This window comes from Enhydra lutris, unplaced genomic scaffold, assembly GCF_002288905.1.
Source record: "Enhydra lutris kenyoni isolate GAN:26980312 unplaced genomic scaffold, ASM228890v2 scaffoldscaffold1, whole genome shotgun sequence".
In the NCBI taxonomy this organism is placed as follows: Eukaryota; Metazoa; Chordata; class Mammalia; order Carnivora; family Mustelidae; genus Enhydra; species Enhydra lutris.
The window spans coordinates 19,053,249-19,072,474 of NW_019154085.1; the positions used below are offsets into that span (position 1 = coordinate 19,053,249).

The following is a 19,226-nucleotide window of genomic DNA, read 5'->3' on the forward strand; positions in this document are numbered from 1 at the left end:
AATTTTACAAAACAAACTTCCTGATTAGATGGAAAGGTGAGTGTTCTTTTAATCTATTTGAGCCTTAGAATAGGCCTGCGTTGGGGCGCCTGGGTGGCTCAGTGGGTTAAAGCCTCTGCCTTCGGCTCAGATCATGATCCCAGGGTCCTGGGATCAAGCCCCACATCGGGCTCTCTGCTCAGCAGGGAGCCTGCTTCCCTTTCTCTCTCTCTCTGCCTGCCTCTCTACCTACTTGTGATCTCTGTCAAATAAATAAATAAATAAATAGAATAGACCTGCGTTAAATCAGCAATGTGCATCACATGACCCCTTCCCAGACTTTCTTCTTATTATAATACTAGGATTTGATGACAACGTTTGTAGCTGCTTTCAAAAACTATGTTAACTTTACAAAATGTCTATTCAACCAAAACATAACACCTCTCAGGACCAAGTTTGCAAACTCCAGCACTTCATGACCTATCTCCAATAAGAGAAGCAACAGTAACCCTTGGCAAATGAACCAAATTTACTCCACAGCAATAATCTCCCAGAAAACCTTAATTAAATAATACTAATAAATGGAACCTATTTCAAATAAGCCAAAAACTGATTCTGTCTTGGGCACATAAGTAGATATACTATTTTGTTTGTCTGTTCAGGTTCTGCAATAGCAGAGAAAGAATTTAGAAGTCACAATGCTAAAATCTAGAAATAAGGGAAGGGGTTGTGGATAAAGCAGAGGAGAAATAAGGAAAGGAAATTTCTGTTGTTGTGTTCATTGCTCCAGTGCTTGGTTCTTCTAGTACAGAGCTATGGGGGTGAGAGGGCGGTGGGTATTGTTATGCACTTGCATATGGAATAATCCTAGGGGCCATCATTCACAGTGAGCCCCGGCTGAGGCCTCAAGAATTGTAAGTCAATTTGTGATCATGTAAATGTCTATACATATATGTAAACTACAATAAACTGAGATAACTTCAGAAAGAAGAAATGAGGGGTGCCTGGGTGGCTCAAGTCAGTTAAGCATCTGCCTTCGGCTCAGGTCATGGTGCTGAGATCAAGCCCCACATCGGGCTCCCTACTCACTGGGGAGCCTGTTTCTCTCTCCTGCCTTGCCCTGCTTGTGTTCCCTCTCTCTGTGTGTCTCTCTCTGTGTCAAATAAAAAAATAAAATCTTTAAGAAAAAAAAGAAGAAGAAAGAAGAAATGACGTGGATGATTGTGTGAAAAGACTCATTGCTGAAGAGAAAAGAAAAGGGACAGTGGTGTATATACAGTTCGGGAAAATGCAACATCTCTTTTTCAGGGGCGATACTCTTTTGCGCAGTGCACACATCTGGGCTGGCACCATTGCCAAATTTTTGAAAGGTTGCTGTCAAAAGCTGAGGCTAAGAATGTATGTCAAGAAGTAATTTAAGAAAATAGAAGTGACTGCAGCTTAGCACTTAAGTAAGTCCTCAAACAATGTTCCATGGTCAGGAAGAGGAAACCCAAAATGAATAACAGGAAAGCTACAGGCTGGTTTTCATTCTGCAGAAACGGTTTCTCTGGTGCTTCCTATGGCTGGCCTGTCACTTGGACCTTACCAAGTACTGGCCTACACAAATGACTTAAAAACATGTGGAGTTGGGACCCGTGAGGATGGATTCTGACCATATGTAGTCCAACCTCGGCAAGCCCGGAAAGAGTCGGACTTGCCACAAGGCTGTTGGAGGCCTGCGAGGGCTGGTTTCTGGAGACGGCAGCCTCATGTGCTCATCCTGGAAGGGACAGGGTGACACAGGGAGAGGGTGTCATCCAGTTCTCCGCTCCTGTGTGTCTAACGGACAGCATGCTATGTTTATGCAGTGTTTCTCCTACTTCAGGACCTGATTAATTGGGTTCCCACTAGGTGCTTACTTTTCCCTTGGAGTCACCATCCACCTTTAGAAACCATACCAACTTTTTCTGTGCAATAAAATGGAAAGAAATGAGCTTGGGAGTCAGGCCAGACCAGGCTTTGAACCCTGAGCAAATGGCCTGTGCCTGACTTTTTTCATCTGAAAAATGGGAAAACAATGAGCTCCTCCAGGAAGAATAATGACCACATGAAGATCATTTGATACAGAGCCTGGCACGTAAAAGGCTCAAAGAAAATGTAACTCGTGTTGAGCAGCTGTTTAATAAGGAAGAGGTAAAGCTTGGAGCCAGAGTTAAGGGTTCATCATGTGACTTACAGCTTTGTGGCCTTTGGCAGGTCGCTTCAACTCTGTGCCTTAGTCTTCTCATCCCTAAAATGGGAAGAATGAGAGCACCTACTTTGTGGAGAGTCATGAGGAATGAATGAGTTATTATCTGTACAGCGCCTAGCACATCGTAAGTTCTCGATAAAAATCTCAGCCATTCACTAGAATAAGAATTAACAAATTACTTTTCCTAGCCCATGAAATTGTTGGGAGGCTTATATAAAATAACCCATGGGAGCGCTTAACTAGCAAAACTTTAGCAAATCATATTAAGTACTCGATTAGAGTTACTTACTACATTGGTGATTATTACTACTACGATTATTGGTATCTCACTATATTGTATAGTTCTGCAATAGAAGGCAAACTTCTGCATTTCTAACAACAATGATGTGTTACAGAGTAATTAATCAGACGCTCTCATGAGTTGGTAAAAATAGCATTTTCACATGTGGAGTTGAAAAGGGTTGCAATAATAGAACTAAAGAAAATACAAAATTTATTAGCCTTTATGGAAATGTCTCATTTTACTACTTTCCAAGTCCCTATAACACAGATTTTCTGAGTTTTCAATGTTTTGCCATCTGAGTTAAAGATACATTTTTTTTTTCCTTCAACGTAATTTGAGTCAGTCCCCTGGTATTTAGCTAAATTGAACTCCGGTATTTTGGAACGGTGTTTGTTGACACAAATATATTTGGCATCACTGGGGAACCTAAAACTACATACAGCCAGTGTCATGATCCCTCAAACTCAAGATGACAGCAATATTATGAAGTACAAGCATGGCTAAAAAGTTTTATGCTGTCATTTCTCTCCTGAACACAGAGGCACATTAGTGTCTGGGATAACAATGGCAGTTACAAAGATCAAACTATAATTTTATGAACATTCTTCACAGACTACACGAGGTATTTTGCCATTTTGCTCAAGCAAAGAAGAATGAGAATCTGGTAATATACAGCAAAACCTTTGTAACTTTCCACTCACCTTACCTGATTGTGAGATGACCACGTAGGGTGAAAATCAGCTGCCTTGCTCTCACTTCACCCCAGGGGCTTATCTGATTCTCCCTCAACCTGGAGGATGTGCATTCACACTTGAGGTTTTGTTTTGCTCTCGCTTAGATATTTCTAGTCTAGAAAATTCCCTGACAGCTCAGTGAAATGAAAAATCTAAGAATTCAGAAACTGGCTGGCCTGGGCAGAACATTTGCAACTCTGGATCTTCTGCAACAACACTCTATTTTTCTAAGTAAAGAAGTAACATGAGGAGGCCCGTCTGGTGAATGACCAGACTTTGTCACCTTGCCTCGGTTTCAGGTTTTCATACGGCCTTTCAGAGGTCAAGAGAGGCACAGGCCACTTCCATATTAAAGCAAACCAAACCAACGCCAAACAAAAGGAAGAAGAAAAAGAAATGCCAAAATAGGGTTACAACGTTTGTGGTGTATTTTAAATGTATCTAAGAAGTAAACAATTTCGATCCACGTGTACCCACCCCACACACATTCAGTTCAATGCAGTTATGTTATTCCCAAAATGATTAAGGGAATTATTAGAAGATTTATTAAAACTACTGTTTCATCTTTCATGACAGATATGACCCAGTAATGAGACACAGAGTTAAGTTGGGAGGAAATCATCTTCCTTCTTCAAATCCACCAATACTTCTCTGTACATATAGGTATAACCTGGAGGCACTGAGGTCCTTTGTGACCATGAGGACCCCAGCCAGTGACCCTCCTGGTGTTCCCCTTCTTAAGCGTGGGGTGTTTGCCCTTGGCACTATCCAGCTGCCTGTCTTTATAACGTCAGCTGTCATCTGTGCTCAGGTGAACAGATCAGCCCAAGAGTCTGGGCTGAACTGGGACCCTTACTAATGGCATTCATTTGTTTTTTTTTTTCCCCCCAGTTCTGTGTGTTTATTGCACTGGAGAAAGAGAATCAGATTGATCTCTTAGTTTCATGAAGCAAGTAACAGTCAAAACGCAGCCTAGAACAGATTAAGTATAGGTTGATAGAGGCAGTTGGCCTTGGGGGGAGGACAGTACTGACCTTCAGCAGGAGGCAAACGTATGCACATCGTTAAAGGAAGCTACTGATGAGGGCTCCTGCCAAGACAGAAAACCCCTCAGGAGCCTAAGAAGAGTCTGGAAACTAACAAAAACTTCCTTAGAGGGGTGCACAGATCGAAGTTTGGTCCAACCCTGAGCTAGTTACTGCCCCTGTGGCCATTACGTCTGATTTGACAGAAGGCATGAGGCTTCAAATTGGGCAGCGTGGCCATGACTTCAGTCCCCTGACTGACTGATGGACATGGTCTACTTCCCTGAAATTTCACTTGCAGATCTGGGATAAGACTTCCATTTCTCCATTCCCTAGCGGAAGCCAGGCGTGAGGGAATGGGAGGCAGAGATGGGGAGAGAAGAGTAAGATGGAATTCTGGCTGGTGGCAGTTGGTGCCGGTGAGCTAGGAAGGCTTGAGTTGGGGCAGAGGGAGTTTGAGGATTGGGAACCTGGGTGTAAGCTCCAGAAAGAGGGAAAAGAAATAAGCAAGAGGAAGGGTTAACACCTTAACAGGGCGGAAGAGTCTCGGTGAATGACCCTATGGAAAAGGACTCATGGGAAAAAGTCTGAGGCTAGTTTAAAATGATGGTTTATCCAGTTTATCAGATGGGGGATGGGATGGCCCAGTGGGATGGTGGAGGAACAGCAAGGGCTTAGGACTCGGGGCCAGTGTCCCTGAAGCCCCGCCCCCTGCCTCTCCCTGTAAACCTTTACCAGGCTCTGCTACATAATTTCACTGATTGATAAGAGGGTTACACACTTTCTGATACATCTAGACCGGACTCCTCACAGAGCCAAGGCCCTTCGTTAAAATATGTCAAGTCCAGGGGTTCTCCAGCAGTTTCCTATTTCCCAGAATACACTCTGAAGTCCTTTGTGAGGCTGGCAGGCTGCTTTAGGACCTACTGGTACCTGCTTCTTCCTCTAACCTCATCTCCTTCCATTCTTCCCTCAGTGACCCTTCCAGAATACCTGGCTCCCTTGCTTTCCTCTAATGCGAAGCAAGCAAACTCCACTCTAAGGCCTGGGCACTCACCATTCCCTGGATCCTGCAGGATTTGAACCCTCTCGCTGTGCTCAGACCACTCTCTGCCCCTGTTAGTCTGCTAGGGCTACCCTAACAAAGCCCCCAGACTAGCGACTTAAACAACAGGAATGAATTTGCTCACAGTTCCAGAGACTGGAAGTCCAAGACAGTGAGACAGGTCTGGTTTTCTCTGAGGCACATGTGAGAAAAATCTGTTCTAGGTCCCTCTCCTTGGTTTATAGATGACTGTCCTCTCCCTGTGTCTTCACATGATCTTCCCTCCATGTATGTCTGTGTCCAAACTCCTTCAAAGGGCACCAGTTTTGGATTAAGGCTCACCCTAATGATCTAATTTTAACTTATTACCTCTCTAAGGACATTATCTCCAAATACAGTCATAAGGACACTATCTCCAAATACACTCCGCATACAGTGGAGGTCACGACTTCAACATATGAATGGGGTGGGGGAGGATACAGTTCAGCCCCAAACAGCTTCTAATCACAGAAGACTCCCTTACAACATCCAAAATAGTGTCCCTATTAACTGACACACATTCCTGTAAAAAGATTTTATTTATTTATTTATTTGTCATAGAGCGAGCACAAGCAGGGGGAGCCGCAGGCAGAGGTAGAAGAAGGCTCCCTGTTGAGTAAGGATATCAATGCAGGGCTTGATCCCAAGACCTTGGGATCATGACCTGAGCCCTGAGCTGAAGGCAGACACTCAACCGATTGAGCCACCCAGGTGCCCCTAACTGACACACATTTATTCTTTCATTTGTCAAAGGTCTTCCTCCATTTAAAGGTCAACCCTAGAGGGACAAATTCTTTATTTTGTTAACTGATGCATCTCTAGTGCCTGCCTAGTCGTTGCATGCAGAGTAGTAGGCCCTCAATAAATATTCATGAACGGGTGAATGCATATTATGAATCTATTGCAAATTGCTCTGCAAAAAATCAACGACAGGAACAGATACTCACGGATACTGTTAAGAAAGTATGTTAAAAACAACTGCGTGTGTAGCATCATTTTATTTTTAAACCGTATGCATATAATTTATCTTTATTAAAATAAAACTTGGAGATGCAACAAAATGCTAATGGTGGTTCTTGGTGTAGAATTTTGATTCATTTTGATTTCTCTCACTTCTGTGTATTTTCTTATTTCTCTTCAATGAATATATATTACTTTTGTCCCAGGAAAAAAGTTGTTAAAATTATCAGAAGATATTTTTGTTGTGACGTTTAGCTGGCCTGATTGATGTTCAGAGAAAAAAATACATCATTAATCATTTTTGTGGGGACACAGTGAATGGGCAGTCTCTCGGAGCACAGACTCCCAGAGTCGACCTGGTATGGAATCGAGTCCTCACTTTCCACTTTCTGGATCTCTCTTCTTAGGCATGTCAGTCACATGCACTGACCCCCTGTTTCTCATCTGTATAACGTGGTAACAGTGGTCCACGGAAGACCTGGGCTGTCTTTCATCCCTGACTAGAATTGGATTATTCTCATCTCAGTGATTTGGAAATTTCAAGACACCAAGGATCAGAGAGAACAGTCCAAGGGTTTGACTCTCCCTCTTTTCCCTGTCCAGAGCAGGCCAAGCAGTATCCAGATACCCCCTCCTATTGTTTCTGGGCTTAAGACCTGGCCTGAGGAGAGGTAAGTGAGGCACTTGCCATAGGATCCCTATGTAAGGGGGCACAAACACTCAGTAATTAAGATAATAAATAAATAGCATGTTTTGAAAAATAAAATTATTTTAAAAATCTATATTGAACAAAATACCAACAATTTTAGTAAAGATGGGATAAGTATTGTCAATTTCCCCTTTGCCTCAGGCTCCATTATGGCTCAATGTGTTTGTTGCTGCTTCCAACCCACAGCCTGAAGGTAGGGAACCTGCAATTATTCAAATCATTATTAATTACTGCTTAATTATAATTAATTATCCAAACAGCCCTAAGCCTCAGAATCGCCATTGTTCACTCTGATTGTTTGGCCTCTAGTCAAGCTCCTATAGGGATACCCACAGGGAAAGGTGTATTTTTCTGACCATTTCTTTCTTTCTCCTCTAAAGAGACCTAATCACAACTGCCAACTAATCAGCCTTCTTACCTCACCATAGACTCTGAGGGGCAAGCGTCTCCCTATTCTTTTATAGAAACATAAAGTGCCAGCAAAGCATGATCTCTACCCCAAAGAGAGCTAAGCAGAGTTTGCAGATGTGGCAGGCTCCTCCCCTGATATTCCTGGGGAAGGGCACACAGACCTTGGCATACTTTGCTTCAAAAATAGGCGGTAGGGGCGCCTGGGTGGCTCAGTGGGTTGAGCTTCTGCCTTCAGATCATGATGTCAGGGTCCTGGGATCGAGCCCCGAACTGGGCTCTCTGCTCAGCGGGGAACCTGCTACCTGCTCTCTCTCTCTGCCTGCCTCTCTGCCTATTTGTGATCTCTGTTTGTCAAATAAATAAAATCTTTTTTTTTTTTTTTAATAGGCAATAGCAAACAGCATGACCCTTCCACCTACTTCCCAGGAGAAGGGGAAATCCTTAGGTAATGGGATCAGATGGGTCAGCGGTGCCAGGTGGAGAGTTGCCCTGAGGGGCTTTCATATCACCACATCCGGAGATTTTTGTGGCTATATTATTATATATGCATGTAAAGAACTTCCCAGTGCACGTTCGCAGGGACATTACTAGTTAAGTGTAGCAATGACAGTAACACTTAAAGTCTTCTTTTCACACGATGGTTTCATTTTACACTGGACACTTCATTTGCTGAAACCACAGATTCTAAGTTGCTCTACCGAAGTAATCACTAGAAAAATGTGATGTTTTCAGCATGTAGATTTTAGGAGATTTCTCTGACTGCTCCTGAATTTGATTTAATGTGAATGTTATTTTCAAATGTTCAGTTCAAAACATCACAAAATGCACATAACCAATGGCAAATTTGTTTCTGAAAGCACCTGCAGAAATCCATGTTCTTTCTAACATGGATTTCTAATAAGCGGGGGTAGTGGGGGGTGGGCTGCCTCGAAGCCAGGTAGTGCAGAAGACTGAGATTTGGCTACAGTAAATTCACCACGATCCGCGGTAAGGTGATGATCTCCACCAACTTCATAAAGTGAAGGAGCTGGCTTTGGGGGTGGGGAGAAGAAATGTTGCTCACCATACCTCTCCCTTCCTTCCCCACATTTTAATTTTAATCGTGTTTACCAGAAAAGTGAAACCCACTGCGATTTTATATTTGTGTCCAATAAGAAGACTGAGCACTCTGAGGCCATCACACCCCGAGGGATACACCACCTGTCCCAGGTGTTCCGGCCTCGGCAGGCCAGGCCCCTGATGGAGGAATGAAGAAGCTGCCCAGATGTTCAGGCCTCAGAAGTCACGACCTGCGGAAACCTGGAGGAGTCCGGCTGACAGCCAGAACCGCGGGTCCAGACCGACACCCCCAGGTGAGTCGCCCTCCGCCGGCTCCAACGGCCAGACTCGCTCCGGCGGAGGCCTCGGCGGTGCTGGGGCGCATGTGCAGTTCTCACCGCGTCCTGCCTGCTTTGCTCACCTACACACACTCGAGAGCATTAGAAAATAGCTGTTGTTGGAAAAAGTGCTATCGGGCAGCAGAAACTAGGAGCAGAGGCACAAAAGAGAATAGAGAATACCGAAAAATAAGGAGTGGGTATAATCGCTCTGAATTGTGATTGTTGGTCTTCTCAGATGCAACTTTTTCATTCATGTATCCATTCATTCAAGAAAAGTGTCTGAGACGGCTGCCAACCAGGCATTGTGCTTAGCCTGGGGTTGCCAAACCTGAATAAAATAGCTCTGCCCTGGGGGGTGGGCCTATTTACTGTGGGGGGTGGGGAGCAAACAAGGAAGCGGTTTTCATACAACGTGATATAAGGCTGCATCACGCAGAAGCGAACGACTGCACCAAAGATGCAGAATTTTCCAGGCTTAGGGGAGTCAGAGAAGCTTGGCAGCAGGCTCTGCTGGATACAAGCCTCGGAGCATGAGTAGAGGTTGACCGAATGGCCCAGCTGCGGCAGCTCCCGCACTCTGACAGGCAGACTGGGTGTGGGCACTGGATTCGGCGGTTACCACTTCTCTCGTCAGTTTTTCTTTGCCTCTTCTCGGCCAAGCATTGACTCTATAACCAGACTACTTGTTTTTCAGAAGAGTATTCTATGTTATCTGTAAGTACAACAGAGAAGACATAGCTCGTGGGATGTGGGGCATCACTCAAAGGAGCGCCCTAAAGAAGCCGGGCCTGCTCAACAGAGGGGCCAAGACCCCAGCTCCTCCACTCCCCTCCCCACATGCAATCTAAGTTGTACGTTTTGTTGTTGTCATTGGTTTAAGTTCACTTTCTCTACAAACGTGTCCCTTAAGACAAATTTCTTGGTCCCTGCATCTATCCAGTCTGCCATCCTAATCCCTTCTGATGGAATATTCTAGAGGTAGTGCAGGGTGCTCTCCATGCTGTGAGGATAAAAATCGATTTGTCTCCACAATAGGGCAATAGAGTCATCATGAGGAAAAGACTGTGCCCTAAAATCTATGAGCTCTGTTTCTAGGGGACAAACTTGGTTAAGAAGACTTCTTTAAACTTTTCCCTGCTGTCAAGTTTAATGAGACTGCTCCTCCTACAGTGTTTCTAATATCAGCTTGACTTCAGGAGGCTGCTGTCAAAAAGGCTACCAGAAGACACTGAGGGGAACACACTAAATCATTACAAGAAAAAAATTCTAACTTCAGTAAGCCAACTTGGCCAAAAATTCCATTTTAAGAGTAAAACTGGCACATCAAACACTGACACATCTTAAAAGCAACAAGATATCACACAGTGAAATGAGTAGAAATAGTGAAGTTTGGTGGGGGGAAGGGGTTAGCATCGGCAAGATTGGTAAAAAAACAACTGCAAGCATTATTTAGTTATACTCTACCTTGCTTTTTTTTTTTTTTAAGAGTGTATTTATTTATTTTTTATTTATTTAAGAGAGAGAGAGAGGGAGGGAGAGAGCACGAGCAGGGTGAGGGGCAAAGGGAGAAGCAGAATCGTTTCTGAGTAGGGAGCCTGATGTAGTGTTTGATCCTGGGACTCTACGATCATGACCTGAGACAAAGGCAGACATTTAACTGACTGAACCATCACAGGTGCCCCATCTACTTTGCCTTGTTCTAAAGTGGATTTGGCAGTGAGTTTATTTCCAGGGAAAGTGTGCTGGGCAGCTCTTTCCGGAAACTGGTTGAGTGTAGATCACATGCCTTTATAACCTTTGGATCTGGGTTGAAAGCTGGCATCTGCTTTAGAAAACCAGAAGCCCAAACAGCTGTGGGCTAAGATTTTAGATTTCCTATAGCTCTTAGACAAAGGCAACAGGAAGCAAACAAGCCATTAAAAGGCAAAGAAGAGAAAAGCCTCCAGGAAAGGAAAAAAAGAAAATCCAAGGCTCTTAAAACTGTAGGCCCTTCCTAGCAACTTGTCCTAGAAAGTGCCCTGATGTTTGGAGTTGTAATCACAATGGACATTCAGGGCCAGACCTGACCTGTCCAATGAACATTAACTGCCCTAGTGGTATGGCAAACTAACACCTTTTAAAATTTTTTTCAGAGCGTCATTTCAAATAAATTAACATTCTCATCTCAACTGACTTCAGTGGGCAGAAAGAAACCTTCATACAACAAGAGAGAAGGTAGGAGAACAGTTCAGAAGGTGTGGAAAGAGACAGATGGAAAAGGCACTGGATAGTTTTCTTAAATACGAATGCCAGGACTATCAAATGCCCCACTTACTAAAAAGTACCAATTATAATTTTCTAAAGCTGGGAATGAGAAAAGTCAAGTTCCACATCAAATCAGATATAGTAATAATTCTTAATGTTTTTATTCACATATGTCGTAGAGAATATGGTGATAAGGGTAGACTCTCTGCCCAGAAAAAGAAAATGTACATATTACTTACACACAAAATCCTATTCTATAATACTCGTCATAATAGTCAAGATGGAATCCAGTTAGTCACATGTAATTGTGTAATACAACATGTAATACATGTGTAATACAACACACATGTAATACATAGTCCTAATCACCTGACTGTCATAAAATCTTTCGTGCATCTAAGCTAGTTTTATTCTATAGTTTAAGCCTCTCACCACTTTTCCTGTCCTCTTAAGAAAAGATCATTACAGAACTCCCTGTTTAAGTTTTCATATATGCTTGCAAAAGGATATGAAATTTTATCATGATCCCTTTTGCTTTAAGCTGAAACTTCTCTAAACTTCACTTGTAGATGATAGCATAGAGTCTTAGTTACCGTGCGTATCCTGTTACCCTTCTTCAGTAGTTACTCAACCATTTGATTACATTTTCTGAGCCTTCATTGCAGCCATGTGTGTATGTAAAGCGTATGACCACGCTTTAAGTCAGTGATATGTAAGTTCTGGGCTATGCGCATCTTAATCATCTCCATTCCTTTCCTCTGCTCTGATGTCTGGAATGAAGATTCTATAGTCATTCTGGACCTTGATTTTGAGGTGTGATGGACAACACTGGCTGTTGACTCACTTATTGGAAGATAAATTTCATGAGAACAGGGACTTGTTTATTTTGATCAGAACATCTTCAGCACTTAAAAAGTGGGTGGTATGTGGTAAAGGCTTAAGTATTGAACAGGTATTGAATGGATGAAATCTGAGTTTATTCCAGACCCATATAAAACACTAATCACAAAGTCCTCCCCAGGGCTCCTGGGTGGCTCAGTCACTTAAGCATCTGCCTTGGGATCAGGTCATGATCTCGGGGTCTTTGGATTAAGTCCCACATGCGGGTCCCTTCTCAGCTGGGAGACTCCTTCTCTCTCTCCCTCTGCCACTCCCCCTGCTTGTGCTCTCTCTCTCTCTCTCAAATAAATAAATAAAATTTTTTAAAAAATTCTCCCCAGGGGATATTCAGGCATCAGTAGGCACATGCAGGTTCTCAGTTTCTATCACAGAATCAAACTCTTGCTTAATTCAAATTACATTGCTACTCTTTGTTTCCCTTTGCTCTGTCATTGAAGGATAGAGTTGTTTTTTTTCTCACCACAGCACATACACTCCCCAATGTCTATCACCCAGCCGCCCTATCCCTCTCACCCCCTTCCCCTCCAGAAACCCTCAGTTTGTTTCCTGAGATTAAGAGTCTCTTGTGGTTTGTCTCCCTCTCTGGTTTCATCTTGTTTCATTTTTCCCTCCCTTCCTCTTTGATCCTCTGTCTTGTCTTGTTTCTTAAATTCCTCCTATCAGTGAGATCATATGATAATTGTAATAGAGTCTTTTCTTAATGCTCTTCAATGTCTTTTTCAAACAAAATATTTTAAAATCTACTTTTACAATGCTTTCCAATGTTTTCCTTTTTAAAAGATTTTATTTTTATTTATTTGACAGAGAGACACAGTGAGAGAGGGAACACAAGCTGGGGGAGTGGGAGAGGGATAAGCAGGCTTCCCTCTGAGTGAAGAGCTCGTTGTAGGGCTTGATTCCAGGACCCTGAGATCACGACCTGAGCTGAAGACAGATGCTTAACGACTGAGCCACCCACGTGCTTTCCAATGTTTTCTTAGCAAGTGTTAAGATTCTTTAATTTTCAAAGTCATGCATATCTATTTTGATGTGTCTATTTCTTTTTTTTTTTAAAGATTTTATTTATTTATTTGACAGAGAGAGATCACAAGTAGGCAGAGAGGCAGGCAGAGAGAGAGGAGGAAGCAGGCTCCCTGCTGAGCAGAGAGCCCGATGCGGGGCTTGATCCCAGGACCCTGAGATCATGACCTGAGCCAAAGGCAGAGGCTCAACCCACTGAGCCACCCAGGCACCTTTGATGTGTGTCTATTGTTAAGTGCAAGCACTATTTTATAACATAATCTTAGGCATTGTCTCAAGTCTATAGGAATCATCCAAAATGGCATTTGAAGGGGTCCCAGTCTGGTGCAGTTGATTAAGCGAACAACTCTTGGTTTGGCTGGAGTTGTGATTTCAGGATTGTGGGATCGAGCATGCGTTGTGCTCTACAATCAGCACAGAGTCTGCTTGGGATTCTCTCCACCTATCCCCATCATGTGCTCATGCGCTGTCTCTAAAATGAATAAATCTTTGGGGAGCCTGGGTGGTGGCTAAGTCGGTTAAGCATCTGCCTTCAGCTCAGGTCATGATCCTGGGGTCTGGGATCAAGTCCTACATCTGACTCCCTGCTCAGTGGGGAGTCTGCTTCTCCCTCTGCCCCTCCTCATGCTCTCTCTCGCTCTCTCTCTCTCTCTCTCTCTCTCCCCCTCTCTCAGATAAGTAAAATCTTTTTTAAAAAATAAATCTTAAAAAAAAATGGCATCTCATGACATTCCTAGAACTTCAGACAATATTATTATTGTTATTATTTTAGATTTTATTTATTTGACAGAGAGAGAGACAGATCACAAGTAGGCAGAGAGGCAGGCAGGGGGTGGGGGAAAGGCTCCCCACTGAGCAGAGAGTCCGATGTGGGGGTTGATCCCAGGATCCTGAGACCATGATCCAAGCCAAAGGCAGAGGCTTAACCCGCTGAGCCACCCAGGTGCCCCTCAGACAATATTATTATTATCATGGAATGTAGTCACTGAGGATTTAACAATATGTTGTTCATGGAAACCTAAACTTTACTGAATCTTTACAATTCTACTATGGTTTCCCACATTTCAATTTATTGTCAATTTTTGTCCCCAAACCGTATTTTACATCTTTTAAACAATTAAGTATTAATTATCTCTGCTTCTCTGATATTTAGATTTTTCTCTATTTTTTTTCTTTTGAGTATAGTTGACACATAAAAGTTACATTAGTTTCAGGCGTGCCTGCTTCTCTGATTTTTGAGGTTACCTTTTCTTTCTGCCATCCTAATAAAGGAGGACATTCCTCCTTTTGGTCCTTTTTTGGGTACCTTATGTGGTTAAAGTGTAAATGTTCACATTTTTTGCAATTACGTGTCATTTTCTTCTTAATTTTGTTTTTACTTGCACCCCAGAGTTGTTGTAATTTCTTTTAACTATTTGGGGGAAATAATTAGCCCCATCTACTTTTGCGACATACCTGCTTATACTAGAGCTCCTTGATTTGTGGTCAAGTGTCTCTTCAATTTACCCACCTTTGAGGGAAGATATTTACTTTTTGTAGATAAGTATACTGAGCTTTTATGAAGTGTGGACTTCTCTACACGTCTTTCTCTCTTCCCCAGAGGAGATTTCCAAATAGAAGCTCATTAAAATAGAGAAACATAGAGGTCACCAGATGAGCTCTTCCTAAGCCTCTCCTTTATTAGAAATGTCTATGTGGCCATACAGGTCCTTCCCTCTTCCTTGCTTTCCTATCAGTCCAAAGCTAATCTATCCTAACTCTGGAGTACCTCACTTCTGCCTTCTCAGAGACCTTGCTCCTTTAATTCTCTCATCTTCTGTAACTTCAAACATTTTTTCTCCATTGACTCTTACCTTTAACAAATAAATAGACTCACTTTTTTTTTTTTTCATCTTAAAAAAAATCCTTAATCATACACCTCCCTCTAACTATTGCTGCATCTCTCAGTCAAATGTTTGGGAAGAGATGCCCTTAGTCCTGGTGTTCCCTGTCCCACCTCCGATTCACTTCTTTACTCACTACCTGCCATCTGCCTCACACACATCCCCAGTCTCCCAGTGGCCATAGCCATTGGCATTTGTAGCTTTCCCATCCTTGACTCCGCAGGGAATTGCTTATTGCCTGCCTACGTGCCAGGTACTGTTCTAGGTGTAGCCCTGTAATGAGAGGCAGATGCGGCCCCCACCCTCACGGGACTCACTTGATCCATCAGCCATTCCTGATTAATACTCAGGTCCTTTGAATTCACCGCTCACCTTTTCAGGCTTTACTTAAATGCCTCTTAAATCTCTCTATTCTCCAGTCTTTCTTTTTTAAAAAATCTTTTTAATTACACGCATCTTCTTAAGACAGTCATTTCTGTACCCATGGCTTAAATTACTTTCTATATATTCTAATGAAAACACAATTTTACATGTTTTTTCATTTAACAGTTTTATTTTACATAAAATGCTTCATTCACTAAAACCATAGTGTTCTATGAACAACCAAGTTGTTCTATGAAAGTAATCATTAACAAATGTTATATTCTTAGCATGTCAGCTTTAGGAAGTTTCCCCGATTACGTTTCTTTTTTTCTTTTTTGGTTTAATATATGTGTTATTTTTGAAAATATAAGTTGGGATATTACAAAACAGATTAGTCAAAAGAGGTATATATCCAACTTTCCACCAGACAGCTCCTTTTGCATGTCCCACTTAACAGGCAAATATTATCTTCCTCCTCAAACCTGTTCCTCTTCCTGTATTCTCTCTCTAAGAAAGAGTCACTGCTGTCTACCCAGTCCGCCAAGCCAGGACCCTGGTAGCCATTTTTGCCTCCCTCTTCACTTGTCTCTCCATATCTAGTCATTAAGCCCTTCGATTCCATCTCCCTAAACATGGGAAGTCCTTTCCCTCCACTTCAGTCACTGCCACTGCCTTCTGTCCTAGTTGAACACAAAGTCTCTGAATTGGTCTTTTTGCTTCCTTCAGTCCTTATTTGTCTCGCTACAAACAATCTGAAAGTGACTCCTTGACTTTATGTTATTCAATTGTCTCCTGTTTGCAGGATAAAATCTATCCTCTGTCCCCCAGCATCTACTTTGGGGTCAGTTAGTTCTAGGTTTGATTCCCAGACTCAAGCCCTTTCCAGCAGTCTGACCTCAGACAGTAGGATTCTCTAAGCCTTTGTTTTGTCATGTGTGTGAGCTCACTGAGGGGAGGAGGCTTTCTCACATACAGTGCCTAGCATGTGGGAGAGAATGTTAAATGAAGGGAAAACTTTTAAAATCTACATTAAAAAATTGTCCTTCCTTAAAAAAAAAAATCCTGATATACAATGTCACTTCCTCTCAAGTTTTACTTCTGTCTTTATTTTCTGGTAATCACGATAAGGTGGTGCCTGTGGTGATCTGCACTATTTAGGATCAAATCCCGGCCCCACACCTGAGCAATCACGTGTCCTTAGGAATGTTATTTCGTCTCAATTTCTTCTTTACTATCTGTAAAAGGATTGTGTTTGAGGGTTAAATGAGTGCCTCACTTGGAACGGGGTTGGGCACGCAGTTAACTGCTTGCCAAACTATCATTATCATCATCAAATCAGGACCGTGTCACCCCGTTTTGTGGTTCTCAATTTCGTATGAGAAAATCGTGCTTAATGGATTGTTGGCCACAGAAGATAAACCTGGAAACTCCTGCCTTGGAAGGGAGTAACAGAAGGGAGAAAAGCAGTTGGTGAATCCCCGCGTTTCTGGGCTGGGAGGGACCAATTCGGTCCCCATTTCGCGGATAACGAAAGGGAGGGTAACGTGTCCTCGAGCCTCATGCAAGACACACAGCCACAGCGCTTTCCTGAGAGCGGGACCAGGGCTCCGGGAGTTGCTGTGCTTAAGTTGCAGGCGAAAACTGAAACTTGGAAGGCAAGAGAGGGGCGTTTAGTTACAAAAACGGTCAACAATTCGGGTGGAACTAAGTTCGGCGACCAATGCATCAAATGAGTCAGCTGTCAGACCCGCTGGAACCGAGCTACTGACGGCATCGGCTCTTTACTAACGAGACTTTCTATAAAGCCCACCGACCCAGGACAGCTTGGAGCAACAAACGCCCGCAGCGCTTCCCGCAGAACCGGAAAACTCCCGGCTGCGCGAGATGAATGGAAACTGGAGTTGGAGGCGCGCCGCGCGGGGGGCGGAGCAGCCGCGGGGCAGGGGCGGGGCATTGTGAGTCACGTGCCTCCGCACCGAGGCGGGCGCGTGGAGGGAACTCTGGGCGTGATTGGTCCCTTGTAACCAGGTGACCACATAATGCGTTCCGGTTGGCAGGTGCCAGCCAGGCCAGCGGACTTCAGTCGGGAGGTGGCGGCGGAAGGAGGAGGAGCCCCGGCCGCGCTCTCTCCCGGCAGTGGCTGCGCGTCTCAGCGCTTGTCGGGTCCCCACCCCTTTTAAATAAGCCGGGCTGGTCGCCGCCCTCACAGACTAGTTGGCTTGGGGGAGGCGGCGGCGGCGGCGGCGCGGCGGCGGGGGTGCGGCCGGGGCCGGAGCCCTGCCCCGGGCCCGGCGGCTGGGCGGACCATCGGACAGCGGGCGAGGCCGCGCCTGCATGCGCGGCGCAGCCCCGGCGTAGCCCGGGGCTGCCGGTGCCGACCGCGCCATTGTTGGGGGAGGGGGTAGCTGCCGTGCGCGGCGGAGTCGGGGGCGAGTGAAGGCGGCGAGGAGTGGAGGCGCCCCATGGGGAACACGCTGACCTGTTGCGTGTCCCCCAATGCCAGCCCCAAGCTGGGCCGGCGCACGGGGCCGGCGGAGCCCAACTACGAGTCTGAGATCTACGAGGCTGCGGCCGGGGACGCGGTGGCAGTAGCGCCGGCGCCAGCTGCCGTGGAGCCCGCCGAGTTGGATTTCGGAGCGGGCGAGGGCCACCACCTGCAGCACATCAGCGACCGGGAGATGCCTGAAGGTAAGGAGGAGGCGGGCACCTCTCGTCCCTCTCGGGGGCCGACACTCCGCTCTCGGGCGGTCCCCCGGGACGCAGCCGCCGCCTCGGGCTCCTTCCTGCCCGGAGCCGGCTTTCCCAGGGCTGGGCGCCGGGGATCAAGGCTGGCTCTGCCTGGCGTCCCCACCCCTTATTCTTTCCCCGCCGTGTCCGGCCAGTTGCTCTCCCTCTTTCCTGCCCCGAACGCTCAGTTCTTTCCCCTATTCCCATTTCCCAGCCCGGCCCGAGACCCTCCAGTCGCAACTCCTTCCTGTTTGTCGGTCTACTTAACATCTCGGGGGACTTTATAAAGACTTTTTGGTATATTCTGTCCCCAAAATGTAAATACCCCATCCACCTCATCTCCCTATCCTTCCCAAAGCGAAGAAACCAGGTAAGAGCCTGATGGTATCCTTCCTCCCACCGGTTAAGGTACTTGATAGGCGGGACAGTTCAGACGCATTGTTATGGATTTGTTATTTAAATTCACAGTACAGACTGGCCTGGGAGAGTCTGTGTGGTGTTCTAAGTAGGCTGTTTTCAACAGCCTCGATGGAAGCTGCCTTCCTCTATAATTTGAAGACAGACGGAAAGAAAATGATGGGAGGAAGGGTCTTGAAATAACTGTGAACGGTGCGAAACGTTACTGCCAGGGCTACAAGAAATACTTTTTATACCGAACGGAGAATCCAGGCAGTTCCATTACTTTTAATTCCCACTTTGACCCAAATATGTCTTCAGCCCTACCTCAGTGACTTAACAGACTTCACTTACTTGTTGCCCGTTCTAAAAATGAGAGGCGGGTGGTTAATGAGACTATTGGTCAAAAGTTTCCGGAGAGAAACAAACCATAAATTTAGACCTTAATTTGTAATATAAAGGTTTGGTAATTAAGATGTGTGTCATCATGGGGTGCCAGGGTCGTTCAGTTAAGTGTCTGCCTTCCGCTCAGGTCATGATTCCAGAGTCTTGGAATGGAGCCTCGCATCGGGCTCCCTGCTCAGCAGTGAGTCTGTTTCTCCCTCCTCCTCTGCCCCTCCGCCTGCTTGTGTGCACGCTCGCTCTCTCTCTCTCTCTCTCTCTCTTCCATTCAAATAAATAAATAAAAAAAATATATTTTTTAAAAGTGTCAGATCTTGCGCAAGAATGTCTCCAAATCTCTCTTTCCTTCCTCCCCCTGCTCCTGTTTATAGAATCGTGTTCAACTTTAAGAATGTTGGGGTAAGGGACGCCTGGGTGGCTCAGTTGGTTAAGCAGCTGCCTTCGGCTCAGGTCATGATCCCGGCGTCCTGGGATCGAGTCCCACATCGGGCTCC

The 19,226-nt window shown here is 44.8% G+C and overlaps 1 protein-coding gene across 3 annotated transcripts in view; it reads left to right on the forward strand.

The window, feature by feature from the left end:
• The window catches only part of LOC111147412 (cyclin Y like 1), a 106,635-nt gene that overhangs the window by 51,401 nt on the left and 36,008 nt on the right, over positions 1-19,226 (forward strand). The window contains exons 3-6 of one of the 3 annotated variants that reach the window (XM_022503512.1): positions 6,706-6,969; positions 7,149-7,200; positions 7,806-7,863; positions 8,577-8,770. In XM_022503512.1, the coding sequence (XP_022359220.1) occupies positions 8,683-8,770 (88 nt within the window). In that variant the 5' untranslated portion in view covers positions 6,706-6,969; positions 7,149-7,200; positions 7,806-7,863; positions 8,577-8,682. Of the gene's footprint in view, positions 1-6,705; positions 6,970-7,122; positions 7,201-7,805; positions 7,864-8,576; positions 8,771-17,488; positions 17,896-19,226 lie in introns of those variants that run through there. The other 2 variants (XM_022503596.1, XM_022503449.1) reach the window with 2 other exon arrangements.